Source organism: Chinchilla lanigera, unplaced genomic scaffold, assembly GCF_000276665.1.
Source record: "Chinchilla lanigera isolate Chin_1 unplaced genomic scaffold, ChiLan1.0 scaffold00119, whole genome shotgun sequence".
NCBI lineage: Eukaryota > Metazoa > Chordata > Mammalia > Rodentia > Chinchillidae > Chinchilla > Chinchilla lanigera.
In genome coordinates this window covers 435,124-449,262 of record NW_004955520.1, presented here as the reverse complement: position 1 = coordinate 449,262, position 14,139 = coordinate 435,124, and the positions used below count along the sequence as shown (strand labels likewise).

General features: G+C 40.9%; 1 protein-coding gene across 16 annotated transcripts in view; it reads left to right on the top strand.

Moving 5' to 3' along the window:
* Window positions 1-14,139, top strand: part of Dnah14 (dynein, axonemal, heavy chain 14) — a 317,770-nt gene that overhangs the window by 286,548 nt on the left and 17,083 nt on the right. For all 16 annotated transcript variants that reach the window (XM_013507038.1, XM_013507034.1, XM_013507036.1 and 13 more), the window contains 4 exons: window positions 485-641; window positions 8,246-8,465; window positions 9,646-9,748; window positions 13,534-13,761. In XM_013507038.1, coding sequence (XP_013362492.1) covers window positions 485-641; window positions 8,246-8,465; window positions 9,646-9,748; window positions 13,534-13,761 — 708 coding nt within the window. The remainder of the gene's footprint in view (window positions 1-484; window positions 642-8,245; window positions 8,466-9,645; window positions 9,749-13,533; window positions 13,762-14,139) is intronic.

Genomic DNA, 14,139 nt, shown 5'->3' with positions numbered 1-14,139 from the left:
AAAAAAAAAAAAAAAAAAAAAAGAGAAACAGCCCCTAGGGATGGTAGGGAACAGTGTCTGTGGGAACGTGCAGGGATCCCAGTAGCCTTGAGCCTCTGCTGCTACACACACATTCTCCAGATCTTCCACTCGTGGGCTGTTCTTTCAGACCTGCCTTCGCGCTCTTAAACCCCACATCAAATGCAGGTGGACTGTGCTGGCTGGCAGGCTGCCCTGCGCCCCAGGTCACCTGCTCTCCACGCAGAAGGCAGGGCGGGAAGAAGCCCGAAAGGTCCCTTGCAAAGCCAGGACTACACCTGGACCTCGCATCCTGGCGAGACTGCCAGCGTGGAGGAGGCGCCAGGGTGAGCTGGCTGAGCACTCCAGCGAGGCCAGCAGAACTCAGCTGAAGACCGCATCTTGAACACGCCGGTTTTTTATTTGATTGTACCATGGGTACAGTACCCCTGTCAAGTTTACCTTATCTTCATGTTTTCTTTTTCAGATAAAAATTCTTAGACCAGAAAGTTTAAAGAAATCAGTGAGAAATTTTGTAACTGAAAAAATGGGAAGCGAGTATCTTCACAGAGGCGGGGTTAACCTGAAGGAATCGTTCAGAGAGTCCACGGCCCAGACCCCTCTGACTCTCATCCACACCCAGGGTGAGTGCTCAGAGCAGGCAAGCAGGTTCGAGGCCAACATGTTCCTCAGAGTCCAGTGTTTTTGTTTTGTTGTTTCTTTTTTATAATTATCTTTTTTTTTCTATAAACTACATTCGCTGGGGTCTTTTATTGGTACATTGTAGGTTTACATAATGATCACATTCATCACAGGGAATTTGTACCTGCACATGATATGTCTTACTTCTTTTTTTCACTCCCGTTCCCACACTTCAACAGTCTTTCTCGTCTTACTTACAAAAGTTTTGTTTCCATTTTTTCCCTTCTATTTTTTTCTTGTCTCTTCCTTCCTTTCTCCTCCCCTCTCCTTTGTTCCCCTTCTCATTTGAACATTTTCTTCTCATTTCCCAATACCTATAGTATATTTTTGTCCTTATTTAAATTTTTGAATTCCCACACCGGAGAAACAATGCAGTATTTGAACATCTCTGTCTGACTTATTTCACTTAATATTCTGGTCCCTAGGTGCATCCATTTAGCTAGAAATGTCTTATCCTTATAAAGCTTATCCTTCTTTATGGCTGAGTAGTACTGTATTATGTAAGAAAAAAAACCCACATCTTTTTTATCCATTCCTGAATTGATGGGCATTTGGGTTGTTTCCAAGACTTAGCGATTACAATAACTTAGCTATTATTTTGCTACTATAAACATGGCTACACATATATCACTGTGGTATGATGGTTTCAATTCTTCTGGGAAGATACCCAGAAGGAATACAGGTGGGCTAAACAGGGCCTCTAATCCTAGATTTTTAAGGAGTCTCCACACTGATTTCCACAGTGGTTGCACCAGTCTACACTCACACCAACAGTAGAGAAGGGTTCATTTTTCCCCATAGCTTCACCAGCATTTGTTATTGGTTGATTTCTTGATGATAGCCATTCTGTCTGGGGTAAGATGGAATCTCAGTGTTGTTTTAATTTGCATCCCTCAAATGACCAGTTATGCTGAACATTTTTTCATATATTTATTTGCTGTTTGTACTTTTTCAGCTGAGAAGTATGTATTCATCTTAGAGGCTCATTTTTGGATTAGGTCTTTAAATTTGGGGGATCTAACTTCTTTTTTAGTTCTTTATATGTTCTAGATAGTAGTCTTTTGTGTGAGGAACAGCTGGCAAAAATTTTTTCCCACCCTGTGGGTTCTCTCTTCATTCTGTTGATGGTTTCTCTTGCTGTGCAAAAGCTCTTTAATAAGATGAGATCCCACTTGTTGATTCTTTATGATGGTTCCTGTGCAACTAGGGTTTTGTTCCTAAAGTCTTTGCCTACACCAATGTCTTCAAGAGTTCTACCAATTCTGTCTTGCAGCAGATTTAGTGTTTCTGTTTTAATATTTAGATATTTAATCCATTTTGATTTTAGTTTAGTGTATGGTGAAAGATATGGGTCTACTTTTAATCTCTGGCAGGTAGAAAGCCAGTTTTTCCAGCACCATTTATGAAAGAGGCTACCTTTCTTCCGGTAAAGGTGATTGGCACCTTTGTCAAAGATAAGATGACTAAGTTTGTCTGGAGTTGTTTCCACATCTTCTAACCTGTTCCATTGATCCTCAGATCTGTTTCTTTGCCAGTAGCATGCTATTTTTATCACAGTAGCTTTGTAGTATAATTTCAAGTCAGGAATTGTAATGCCCTTCCCTTGCCTTTGCTGCCCAGAATTGTCTTTGCTATTCTAGGTTTCTTCTTGTTCCAGATGAATTTTAGGATTATTTTCTCTAGTTCTGTGAGACATGCTGTTGGTGTTTTGATTGATATTGCATAAATCTGTATTACAGTTTTGGAAGTATGCCATTTTCACTATATTGAGTCTTCCTACCCAAGAACAAAGGATATCTTTCCATTTTCTGACATCCTCTTCAATCACCTTTTTCAGAGTCCTGTAAGTCTCACCAGGGATATAGCTCAGTGGCACAAGTGCCTTCCTAGCAAGTGCAAGGTCCTGAGTTTGATTTCTGGTACCAAGGGCAAAAAAAACACAAAACCATTCCAGAGTACTGTAGTTTTCAATGTAGAGGTCTTGTGCTTCCTTTGTTAGATTGATTCCAGGGTATTTCATTTTTTGGGTGCGATTGTGAAACTTAGCTTCTCTGTCAGAGTTTGTTGTTTGTATACAGGAAGGCTATTGATTTTTGAGTGTTGACTTTGTATCTAGCTATGCTACTGAATTTGGTTAGTAAGTCTAGAATTTTTTTAGCCAGAGATCAAATTCACGACTTCATGCTTGCCAGGCAGGCACTGTGCCACAGCTATATCCCTGGCCCCTAAATCAGAATTCATTTGTTGGCATTTTGGGGGCCTTCTATGTAGGGTATCATGTCATCCACAAGTAATGATAATTTAACTTTTTCCTTTCCTATGCGTATTCCTTTTATTTCTTTCTCTTGTCTAATTGCCCTGGCTAATGGTTCTAGAACTATACTGAGTAAGAGTGGTGACAGTGGATGTCCTGTCTTGTTCCTGGTTTTAGAGTAAGTGTTTTCAGCTTTTATCCATTTGAAGTGATTTTGGCTGTTGGTTTGTCATGGCTGGCTTGTATCAGTTTGAGATAAAGATCATCTGTTCTCATTTTCTGTAGAGTTTTTATCATGAATGGGTGTTGGACTTTGTCAAACGCTTTTTCTGCATCTACTGAGATGATCATATGGTTTTTGTACTTATATTAATAGTGCATTACATTTATTGATTTGTGTATGTTGAACCATCCCTGCATCCCTGGGATGAATCATACTTGGTCATGGTGTATAACCCCCTTGATAATTTCCTACATTATGTTTACCAGTATGTTACTGAGGATTTTTCCATCTATGTTCACTAGGGAGATTGGCCTGTAGTTCTCTCTTAATAGGATCCTTCTCTGGTTTTTGCATTTGGTAATTCTTGCTTCCAGAAATGAATTTGGGAGTATTGTTTCTCTTTCCCTTTCATTAAAAAGTTTGTAAATTTCTTGTAGAATTCAGCAGTGAATCTGTCAGGACCTTGGCTAGTCTTTGTTGGTAGGTTTTTAATTACATCTTCAATTTAATTGATTGATATGAGCTTATTTAGTATTTTTATGTCTTCTTGATTCAACTTTGGGAATTCACATGTATCTAGGAATCTGTCCATCTCTTCTGTTTTCAATCTTACAAGTTCTTGAAGTAGGTATAGATGATCTTCTGGATTTCTACAGGATTGTTTGTGATTTTACCCTTTTCATTCCTAGTTGCATGGATTTGACTCTTTTCTTTCCTTTTTTTGATAAGGTTAGCTAAGGGTGTATCTACTTAATTCTCTCAAAGAACCAATCTTCAGTTCATTGATTCTTTATATTGTTTTCTTTGTGTCAATTGCATTAATTTCTGCTCTGATCTTTATCATTTCTTCCCTCCTATGAGCTCTGGGCTTGACTTGTTCTTCTTTTTCTAGAATCTTGAAGTCTAACATTAAGTTGTTTATTTTAGCTTTCTCTGTTTTTCTAATATGGGAATTCACAAATATAAATTTCCCTGGCAGGGGGCTGGGGATTTAGCTCAGCAGCACAGCACCTGCCTGGCAAGTGCAAGGTCGTAAGTTCGATTCCCAGTACCAGAAAACAAAACAAACAAACAAAAAATTTCCCAGGCAGGACTGCTTTTATTGCATTCCATGAGTTCCAGCATATTATATTGACCTTATCATTTGATTATAGAAACTGTCTAAATTTTTCTTTAATTTTATCTGTGACCCATTGGTTGTCTAGGAGAGTGTTCATTTAATTTCCACATGTTTATAATGTTCTTGTGGTTTCTTTGTCATTGATTTCCAATTTCATTATAGAAATCAATGTCACCATTTCACTATAGTCTCATAATGTGCATGGAATAATTTCAGTTACTCTACATTTACTTAAGTATGTTCTCTGAGCTAGTATGTGGTGTGTTTTAGAGAATGACCCATGTGCATAAGGAGAAAATATATCCTGACACTGTGGAGTAGAACACTCTGTAGACATCTACTAAGTCCATTTGTTCAAAGGTTTGGTTCAGTTCTGATATTTCTTTATTGATTTTTTTTGTCTAGTTGACTTGTCTGTTTATGACAGTGGGATATTGAGGTCTCCCATTACAATTGTATTAGTGCATATTTGATTTTTCATGTCCATTAATATTTGTTTTATATACTTGGGTGCACTGGTATTTATTTGGTGTATATGTATTTATGATTGTTATCTCTTCCTCTTGGATTGTCCTCTTTACAAGAATGTAGTGACATTCTTTGTCTCTCTTAATCAGTCTTGGCTTGAAATCCACTTTGTCTGCAAATATAATAGCTACCCCTGCTTTTCTTCAAGTTCCTGTCACGTAGATTGTTGTTTTCCATCCTTTGATTTTCAGCCTATCAATTTGTTTTTTAATCAAATGTGTTTCTTGTTTGAAACACATTGTTGGATCTTGCTTTTTGGCCCATTCTACCAATCTGTTTCTTTTGATTGATGAATTTAGACCATTTACATTGATGGTTATAACTAATATGTATTGACTTATCCTTCTCATGTTATTTTCCTGTTGTTGGTTTCCTTGTGGTTGTTGTTGGTTCCCCTTTTCCCCCTGTTTAATTACTTGCCTTGCCAGGTGGATCCTTAGGGTTCATGAAGTTGAAGCCCTCATTATCTTTTTCTAGAACATCCTTCAGAACATTTTGGAGTGCTGATTTGGTGGTCATGAATTTCTTCAGTTGTTCTTTATCATGGAAGTATCTCATTTCTACATCAACTTTTTAAGATAGTTTTGTAGGGTACAGCAATCTGGCCTTGAGGTGGTATTCTATCAGGGTTTAAAATACTTTACTCCAAGTTCTCCCTGTGGGTTTATGTTGAGAAGTCAGCTGTGATTTTGATGGGCTTTCTGTTATAAGTCATTTGTTTATTTTCTCTAACAGCTTTTAATAGTCTGTTCTCGTGTTGAATTTTTGGAATCTTGACTATTATATGCCTTGGGGTAGGTTTTTTATCATGGCTAATTGGAGTTCTATATGCCTCACTTATTTGTGTGTCAAATTCTTTTTCCATGTTTAGGAAGTTTTCTGCCATTACTTCTGTAAACAGGTTTTTTATGTTGTTCATTCTATCTCCTGCTTTTTCATTGACTGATCAACCATATGTCATTCTTCTTTGCACCATCTAGCAGCTGCTGGATTGATTTTTCATGGTCCCTTGCTATTTTTAAGAAATCTTTCTTTTCATGATGGCTAACCATAATGCTGTCTTCTATATCTGATATTGGCTCATTCTGCTACATATACTTTCAATGGAATTTTTAATCTCCTAGTATCTGTTTGACTCTGTTTCATAGATTTCATTTATTTCCTATGCCGGGTGCTCGTCATTGCCACCATCTTCCTAAGCTCCTGTATTTTTTTAATCTTTATCTGCTCTAGATTCACTAACTATATCATTCATTATGGTCACCATCTTTGTAGTTATCTGAGAAATTATTTCTAATTTGAGTTTTTCTAGAGCCTCATTCATTTACTGTTTTACTTCTGCTGTTACCACTTCAGATAGCCCAGGTGGGTGGCTTTGAAATTGTTCCAGCTCATTGCCCCCTGAATTTACCTTTGTCAAGCTAGAAGTCTGGGGTTGCATCTTGCTTCTGTATCTTCTCTTTTTTTTTTTTTTTTTTTTTTTTTTTTAGTTTAACTCCTGGATTGATGCTTATAAATTGCTTATGGCAAGTAGCTTTATTGCTAGTATCAAGAATGCTTAGGAAATGACTACTTCTCAGAGATGTCTTCCAGGTGTAGCTGGCTTTTGGATTTTGAGTTTGTTGCAAAATCCTACCTCTTCAATTTATTGGCAATGAAAAGTTGCTTCCTGTTTAGCCTAGCCCCTGGTTCTTTAGCACTGGCCTATAGTATTGTTTATGACACTCAGGCAATCTCAGTCTTGTCATACCAGGAAGAACAACTGATTAGAACAATTATTTCACCTTGGCTAAAGTAGTACAATCAGTAATAATAATAGCATCCAACATAGCCTAGAAAATGACAAACTGTTGTAACTATTAATTTGCCACCTTTAATATATGAACTAGATTTGTGGTTATATAACAAAGTCTAAAACAAACCAGAAAATTGTATACAGGAAATATACCCTCAATATGGAGATTTACCCTCAGAGGAGAAAATTTAAAAGGCTTTAGGGTGAATAAATAAAAAGACAGAAGAGAAACCAAAAAACCAACTAAAAATAATGTTCACACTCATTTAAAAACAAGAACAAACAAGGAAAAAGAAAAAAAAAATGAAGAAAAGAAGAAAAACATGTCCACTTTAGGATGTGTCTTTGCTGTCACTGGTAGACAGAGTGGGCATGCAGAGCCCAGATCCACGTTGAATAATCCCAGCAAACCAGCAGTAGATTTACAGTGTAGTAATGGATATTCAGTGAGCCTGCACATTTTGTTTCACTGAAATTTAAGCTGGCTCCTGGCTAGGGGGCTGGACCCTGAGTTGACACCCCACACACACCAGCTTGAACTTGTTTCCACCTCACGCTGACACTGGGAGCCACTAGATGGAGCAAGCCTGCCATCTGCTCTGAGTTCTGAGCTCATTTGGACTCTCTCCAAAATGGCAACAAGCCAATCGCCCTCTCCTGGGGGACTCCTGAACCTGAATAACTCACCAGCCACTTGTCAGTCTGCTGAGTCCATTTTTCTATTCCACTGGTGTGTTTCCCTAGGAAGGCCTCTGGGGTCACCAGTAGTCACCATGCATCTGCAGTTTCAAGCCACCCTTCCACACAGTGAGCCAGGGCTCAGGGAGAAAGCACTGTTTGCCCTCTTCCTTCTGTGTTGAGCTGCCTCTCTTCACTCTCCTCACGGGCTTTAATTCTTGCTTCAGATCCTGGCTGTGTGTTGAGGACCCACTTCCCTCCTTCATCTCTTCCCAATGTTGCTATATTCCAGTATCTGGACACCGAATCCCAGAGAGGCTCTTTCTCTACTATTCACCATGCCACCATCTTTCTGGAAGTCCCTTTGTCTTGTTTTTCTTCTCCATGCTCTGTAGGGCCTAAATAAAATAGTTCTTCCTAAACAGAACATTTTCTTTATTAACTTTTTGGTCTCCACAGTCTCCAAATTACATTCTTCAGAGTTCACCATTTCCCAACTTTGACCCATTAGGCTGAGGTCATATCCAGAGCTATTCCCCCAGGCCATTGCCAATACCTCCCATTCCACACAGCAGAGTGGAAGAAAGGATGCAGGGCTCACCCTTCCTCTCAAGAGACAACCAGTGTTTTACAGGATACCTGTCACCAAAACTTCCCTCAAAGCCTCGCTTCTCATGCCCAGCTGCAGGATCACCCAGAAACATAATGCTGGAGCCAAGCATGCAGCACCTCAGGTAGCTAGAGCCAGCTGTGAGAGAAAGGGACATGTAGACGCAGGGGTGGAGAGCCAGCATCCCTGTAGACATGGATAAGGAGTGACCAAGACAGCACAAGAGCCGAAGACTCTAACTGCACAGCTTATGGTTTCCCCACCACCACCTGGTAGACACTGGGTCCTGCTTTGAAAAGGGAATCGGACAAGTATACATTTTTGCCACTTCTCCACAGGTCACATGGGGCTTGACCTCAGCAGAGTCCTCCTGAGATTTGCACAAGAGTTAAAAGGAACAGAACACCATGTGACCATAATTTCCTTGGACCAGGGCCAGGTGGCCAAAGCAGAAGAGATCATTGTCAAGGCTCTAAGCAAAAGGCAGCAGTGGGTCTTCCTGCAGAACTGCCACCTGGCAGCGTCATTTATGCCACGGCTTTGTGCCATTGTGGAGTCGTAAGCATTTTGCATTTATTTGTAAGGATCCAGTTAACTATCAAAAACATGAATGGGGGCTGGGGATTTAGCTCAGCAGCAAAGCTCCTGCCTGGCAAGTGCAAGGTCGTGAGTTCAGTTCCCGGTACCGGAGAAAAAACCAAAAAAAAAAAAAAAAAAAAAACATGAAGTAGCTGCCTGCCGTGGTGCACACCTGTAACCCCAGCACTTGAGAGGCTGAGGGAGGAGGATCATCAGTACAAGGCCTCCCTGAGCTACATAGTGAAACTTCATCTCTAAAAACAAAACACAACTAACTTGATTTTGATCGTGTAACTGAAGTGTTATCTGCCACCTGTACAAACTTTCAGACTGTATATGTATGTCAAACTTCCACCCAATAGTTCCAACACTCTTGATAATTTTTGGCTGAATCATTACTATATTACTTGCCAAATGGTGGCTTTCTAAGTCCATGATTTTGCCTAGATTTATTGATGGGGGCTATTAGACTAGTAGCTCAGTGTAGAGCATGCTTAGCATGCACAGGCCTTGAGTTCAGTCTACAGCACCACACACAGAAGAGTTTGTTTAATGGTGTTCTGCTAGGATGAGAAGCATTTCTTTCTCTCCCATTTGTTCATGTGTTCATTTATTCATATCTGTATGAGTTCACTGCTTCTTATCTTAGTCAACTGATTATAATTGGTTATTAGCACCATTGTTTTAATGTTCAGGTTCCCAGGATTGACCAGTAGACCCCTTCATCTTGTTTTCATTTTCTTACTTTTCTTAGGTTTTTTTTTTTTGCCATGATTGTATATAACTTTTTGAACTTAGGTAAGGCAAAACTATTCCCATTAAAAATGGGAATTGATGCATCTTGTGCAAATTTTTCTGCAACATGAAAGCTCTGGTGATAACATATCTGATATTCTTTTTATTACTATTATTATTTTTTTGGTACTGGGAATCAAACTCAGGACCTCATGCCTGCAAAGCAGGTGCTGTGCTGCTGAGCTATATCCCCAGCCCATAATATCTGATACCCTTGAGTAAAATTATTTGTACAGTCACTTCAAACATAGAAATCCTATGACTCTAAAAGCATTTTAAGTTTTTACATTAAAATATTTATAAATTTTTGTTCTTATTCCAACAGCAGATATACTAAAATATTCATAACTTTTTTATTTTTCAGATTTAACAGGCCAGATGTAACCATAGACCCTGAATTTAGGCTATGGTTAAGCTCCAAATCAGACAGTTCCTTCCCAATTCCGATTCTTCAAAAGGGTGTAAAGGTAAGAACAAATGATAACCTGTTAATGTTAGCCAAGAGCTCTGTTTAAATGTAAGCTGTTTTGCATTCTTGATCTGAATTGAGAAGGGTACTGTTTTTGGTGTCCTAAACTGCTTTGTACTGCCCTATGCTAGGGACCAGGAAGGAGATTTTAAATAATTCACAATTCAGAGGTTTGTTTTCTCACACAAGGCGGCCAGGCTTCCAACTGTTAAAACCCAAAATACATGATTTATGTCCTTTCCGGTCCTTTGTTTACATACCTTTTTCTTATTTCTACTGCTCATCATCATTCTCCATAAAGGTCTTTCAGAAAGCAGACTAAAACTACTCAGTAAAAGTTGCTGACCAAAGACTACATGTGACTTCTTCTCATGCCCATCTGGAGGCTGAGTAGACAGAAGGACTTGCTCATCTCTGCTGACGGTGTCCATCTGGCCATAGATGGTGTCCTTGCGGCAGAGGAGCTGAGCAGCTGCATGAGCCGAGTGCTGCCCAGCCAGCCCTGGGCCCTTCTACTGTTACAGCAAAACCAATATCAAACCAAATGGAAGACTCTCTGCACCAAGGAGTTAGAAGGCAACTTCTATTACACTAGCAGGCTGGGGAACCCAGAGGTTCAAGTCACCAGCCCAGAGTCAGGTTCGAGGTCAGTTTAAACATGGTTTGCAGTGGGAAGTACAAAGCAGATAGCAGGTTATTACATGATTGGGTACATGGAATATAAGAATTATGTCATATGTTGTCAGGCCAAATTGTATAGGAACATTCTGGGAGGGAGAGGGCCTGAGAAGAGTAGGGAGAGTTGAAAGTGTCCTTGGCTGGGCCAGTCTTCCCCAAACATGACATCCTCGAAGTCCTTGAAGCAAGTTGGGATCACTGCATATTTTTAAAACACAAGCTGGACACAGTCAACGTGACCCCACGCTTTGTTAAGGGGGAAGATCTGGGCCTAAATGGTCAAGACTAAATGAATTCAATAAGCTAGCTGCAGGAGCCTGTGATCACGGGCCTCTGATTGATTTCTAACTATTGCTATACTATGTCTACAAGTCTGCTATTCTGTAAGTGCCCTTACACTACCATGACAGAACTGGGGTGGGAGAGAGGAAGATGGTGACGGGCAGCTCCCAACAAAGACCCCACCAGCCTAGGCCTAAGTGTGACTCCCGTGGAGCTCAAAGTCCCCCGTCACACTGCTCCCGCCGCTCCCAGCTCCTGTGAACCCCAGCTCCCTCCCTGCATTCCTGCCCTGGACCCAGGAACCTGGGCTGGGAAAGCTGAGACTTTAGGAGTCCGGCAAGTTCTGACTTCAGTCAGCTTTTCCTCTGACCAAGAGTTGGGGTCTGAATTGCTGCCTACAGAAATCTTTGTAGGACTTTTCTTACACCATTATCTACACAGACAGATGGCAGCTTTCTTTTTTATTTTTTTATTTTAAAAATAAAAGAAGGAAAACATTAACAAACAGACAACCATTTACAAAATAGCAAAAGAACAATACAAACAATACAGAGTTACAAAGTGGTAGGAAATTAACAATGCTTGTTCTATTACATATTGATATCTTCAAAGTGGTTTTTCAGGAAAACAATTAGAGACATGCAATATCAATCAATCAAGGAATCGTTAACTGTTTCTTTCAGCAAAGAAATAGAAGACAGTTCAACTTTGTTAACTGTCCTGTATATACATACATACAAAATTTCTCCTTCTATCCCTTGTCTTTTCCCACATCCCAGTTGCCCTTTACCCTTGAACATTTTCCTCTCGCTTCACATGTCTATCATCATACCTCCTACTTTTTAGTCACTCTTTTAGGTTTTACACTATTGTGACAGTGCAGTGCTTGCACATGCAGGTCTGATTTATTTCATGAGTATGGTCTCCAGTTGTGACCATTTACCTATAAAAGCCTCGAGTTTATCTTTCTTTATAGCTGAGTAATATTCCATTATATAAACATACCACAATTTTTTTATCCAGTCCTCAGTGGATGGACATTTGGGTTGCTTCCACAATTTAGCAATTACAAATTGTGCTGCTATGAACATAGGTGCACATATATCACTGTGATACAATGTTTTCAGATCTTCTGGGAAAATACCCAGAAGGGAAATAACTGGGTTGAATGGCAGCTTTCTTAATATATAAATAAGAGCACCAGCAAATAAGTAAGAAAAACATTAACATTTTATAAAAGTAAGCAAAAAACACAAGAGGTCAAAAAACATGGAAATAGTAAAAGCTCAGGCTTTAGAGATCAGAGAAATGCAAATCGAACAAGGAGATATCTTTGCTTGCCCTCAAACCGACAACGATTAAGAGCAGATGCAATGTCATTAGTGCTGTTAAGGTTCTGTGAAATAACATTCTCACATAATCTGACAAGGCAGATATCAGAAAGAGATCAACAGAAAGAATTGCTTTTATATAATTCTGCAGACATTATATATAGAAAGAGAAAGACTTAAAATTTCATACAGTTTGATCAAGTGATTCACTTCTAGGAAAAAAGCCAAAATATGGTGCATTTAGGCTGATGAAAAAGAATTCTCTCTACAAAGCTGCAGTCTCCCTCCCTGTCTTCTCCCTCTTTCTTCTCTGTCACTTGCCTCTTCAGATATACTCCTTAAGCGGGGGGGGGGACACATACTGTACCTGCTTTCAGAAATAGGAGACCCTCCCCGAAAGAACTGGTCATAGAGCTGTGAAACAGTGCTCTGTGAAGTTCTCATCCCTACATAGCTGGGGCTTTCTGAGCAAAAACAGCAGGTAAATTTTGTTAAAGATGTCTGAAAGGCAGCATGCCCAGAGATTGGGTCTCTCATATACCTACATTTCCCCCACCTCCCAGAGCCAGTGGCTCACATTTTAAAGGTGACAGGGCAGAGAAGCGTCAGGGAATAAAAACCCAAGGCTGTAGAAGCCTGGAGACCTGGCTCTCCCCCTGCTCTCTCCCCACCACCAGTCATCACGATCCCCTCCCCTCTGCAGTGCAGTGCACTCTCACCACGTGGTGTGCCTGGTTCTGTCACCCAGGTGGGGATGAATCAAGTTGCTCAATGAGTAAATAATCACTCTGATCCTGAATCTGGAGGTCATATTCACACTGCACATGCACGCACACACGTGCATACGCACTCACACACACGTATCCATGCACTTCCGTACATACCATAAATGCATAACTACACATTTGTATTCATGCCATATGTAATGACAATGACACAAGGTTTCTGACTGTCCAGTGTAGAAACAGCTGCACTCTCAGCTTGTCTCACAAGGGTGTAAGCATATACGTGCATATGCAAGATGTGTCAGGAGGTCTGACATCTCAGACCCAGCACTGCCACAGAGGCTCAGAAACAACCTGTCCGCTCTCCCACCTTCCTGCCTTTCTGGCATCCTGGAGAGGAAGTCAGAATAAGTAGGTTTTTAATGCCATCAAAACATGTAGTAAGGCACCCATGGATTCCCATATGGGTGGCGCCGACACTCTGACACGCTTGCTGGCTCAGACAAGGTCTAACCCCTGAGGCCCTGAGCTGCCCCTGACAGGTGGGACTGCCCTCAGGCTCTTAAGTGCTCTGCTTCCTGTGCTGCAGAGACAGTCAGAACTACCCAGGGAAACCTATCAGAGGAGCTTGCGGACAGAGAAGAGTAAGCAGCACAAGGGCTTCCTGCCATAAACCTAGACAGCCCCTCTCCTTCAACGTCCCTCTGCTGCCCAGAGCAGAGCGTATGTCCACCCTCCCACAGCATCTCTTCACATCTGTCTTTAAGGTTGCTATGGAGCTTCCCCAGGGACTGAAGAACAACTTACTCCAGATGTTTGGATACAGTGGTGGTGGGGAGGTAACAGAAGAGATATTTGAAAACTCTGACTATGGACAGTGGTGGAAAAAACTTTTATTCAGCTTATGCTTTTTCAATGCTGTGGTCAACGAGAGAAAAAATTATGGCACACTGGGCTGGAATATAGCTTATAAGTTCATTTCTTCAGACTTGGAGGTAAGTCTGAACTCTCCAAAACAAACAGTAGCACCTACATGACAGTGAGCTACAAGCTGGAGGCCTTCGATGTCTGCACAAATGCCAGATGTTGTGAGGGGTCCCAAAAATGAACCCTGCAACCTAACATGACGGCTGACGTTTAAAGACAGAGACTTTGAAGCCAGCTTTTCTAGAGTCGAGTTACAGCTCCCCCCACCGTGACCTGTGCAAGCTAGAGGGTCCACCGTTTTCTGGGGTCAGAGGGCAGCAAACGTGAGGCCCTGGTTCCCGGGACCAGGGTGTGAGTGAGGGCGGCACTCAGAGCAGCACCTGGTACACAGGCAGCGCTACGAGCGCTTACCGGGCTCTCCTCACGAAAGCAGGGAGGTGACCCTG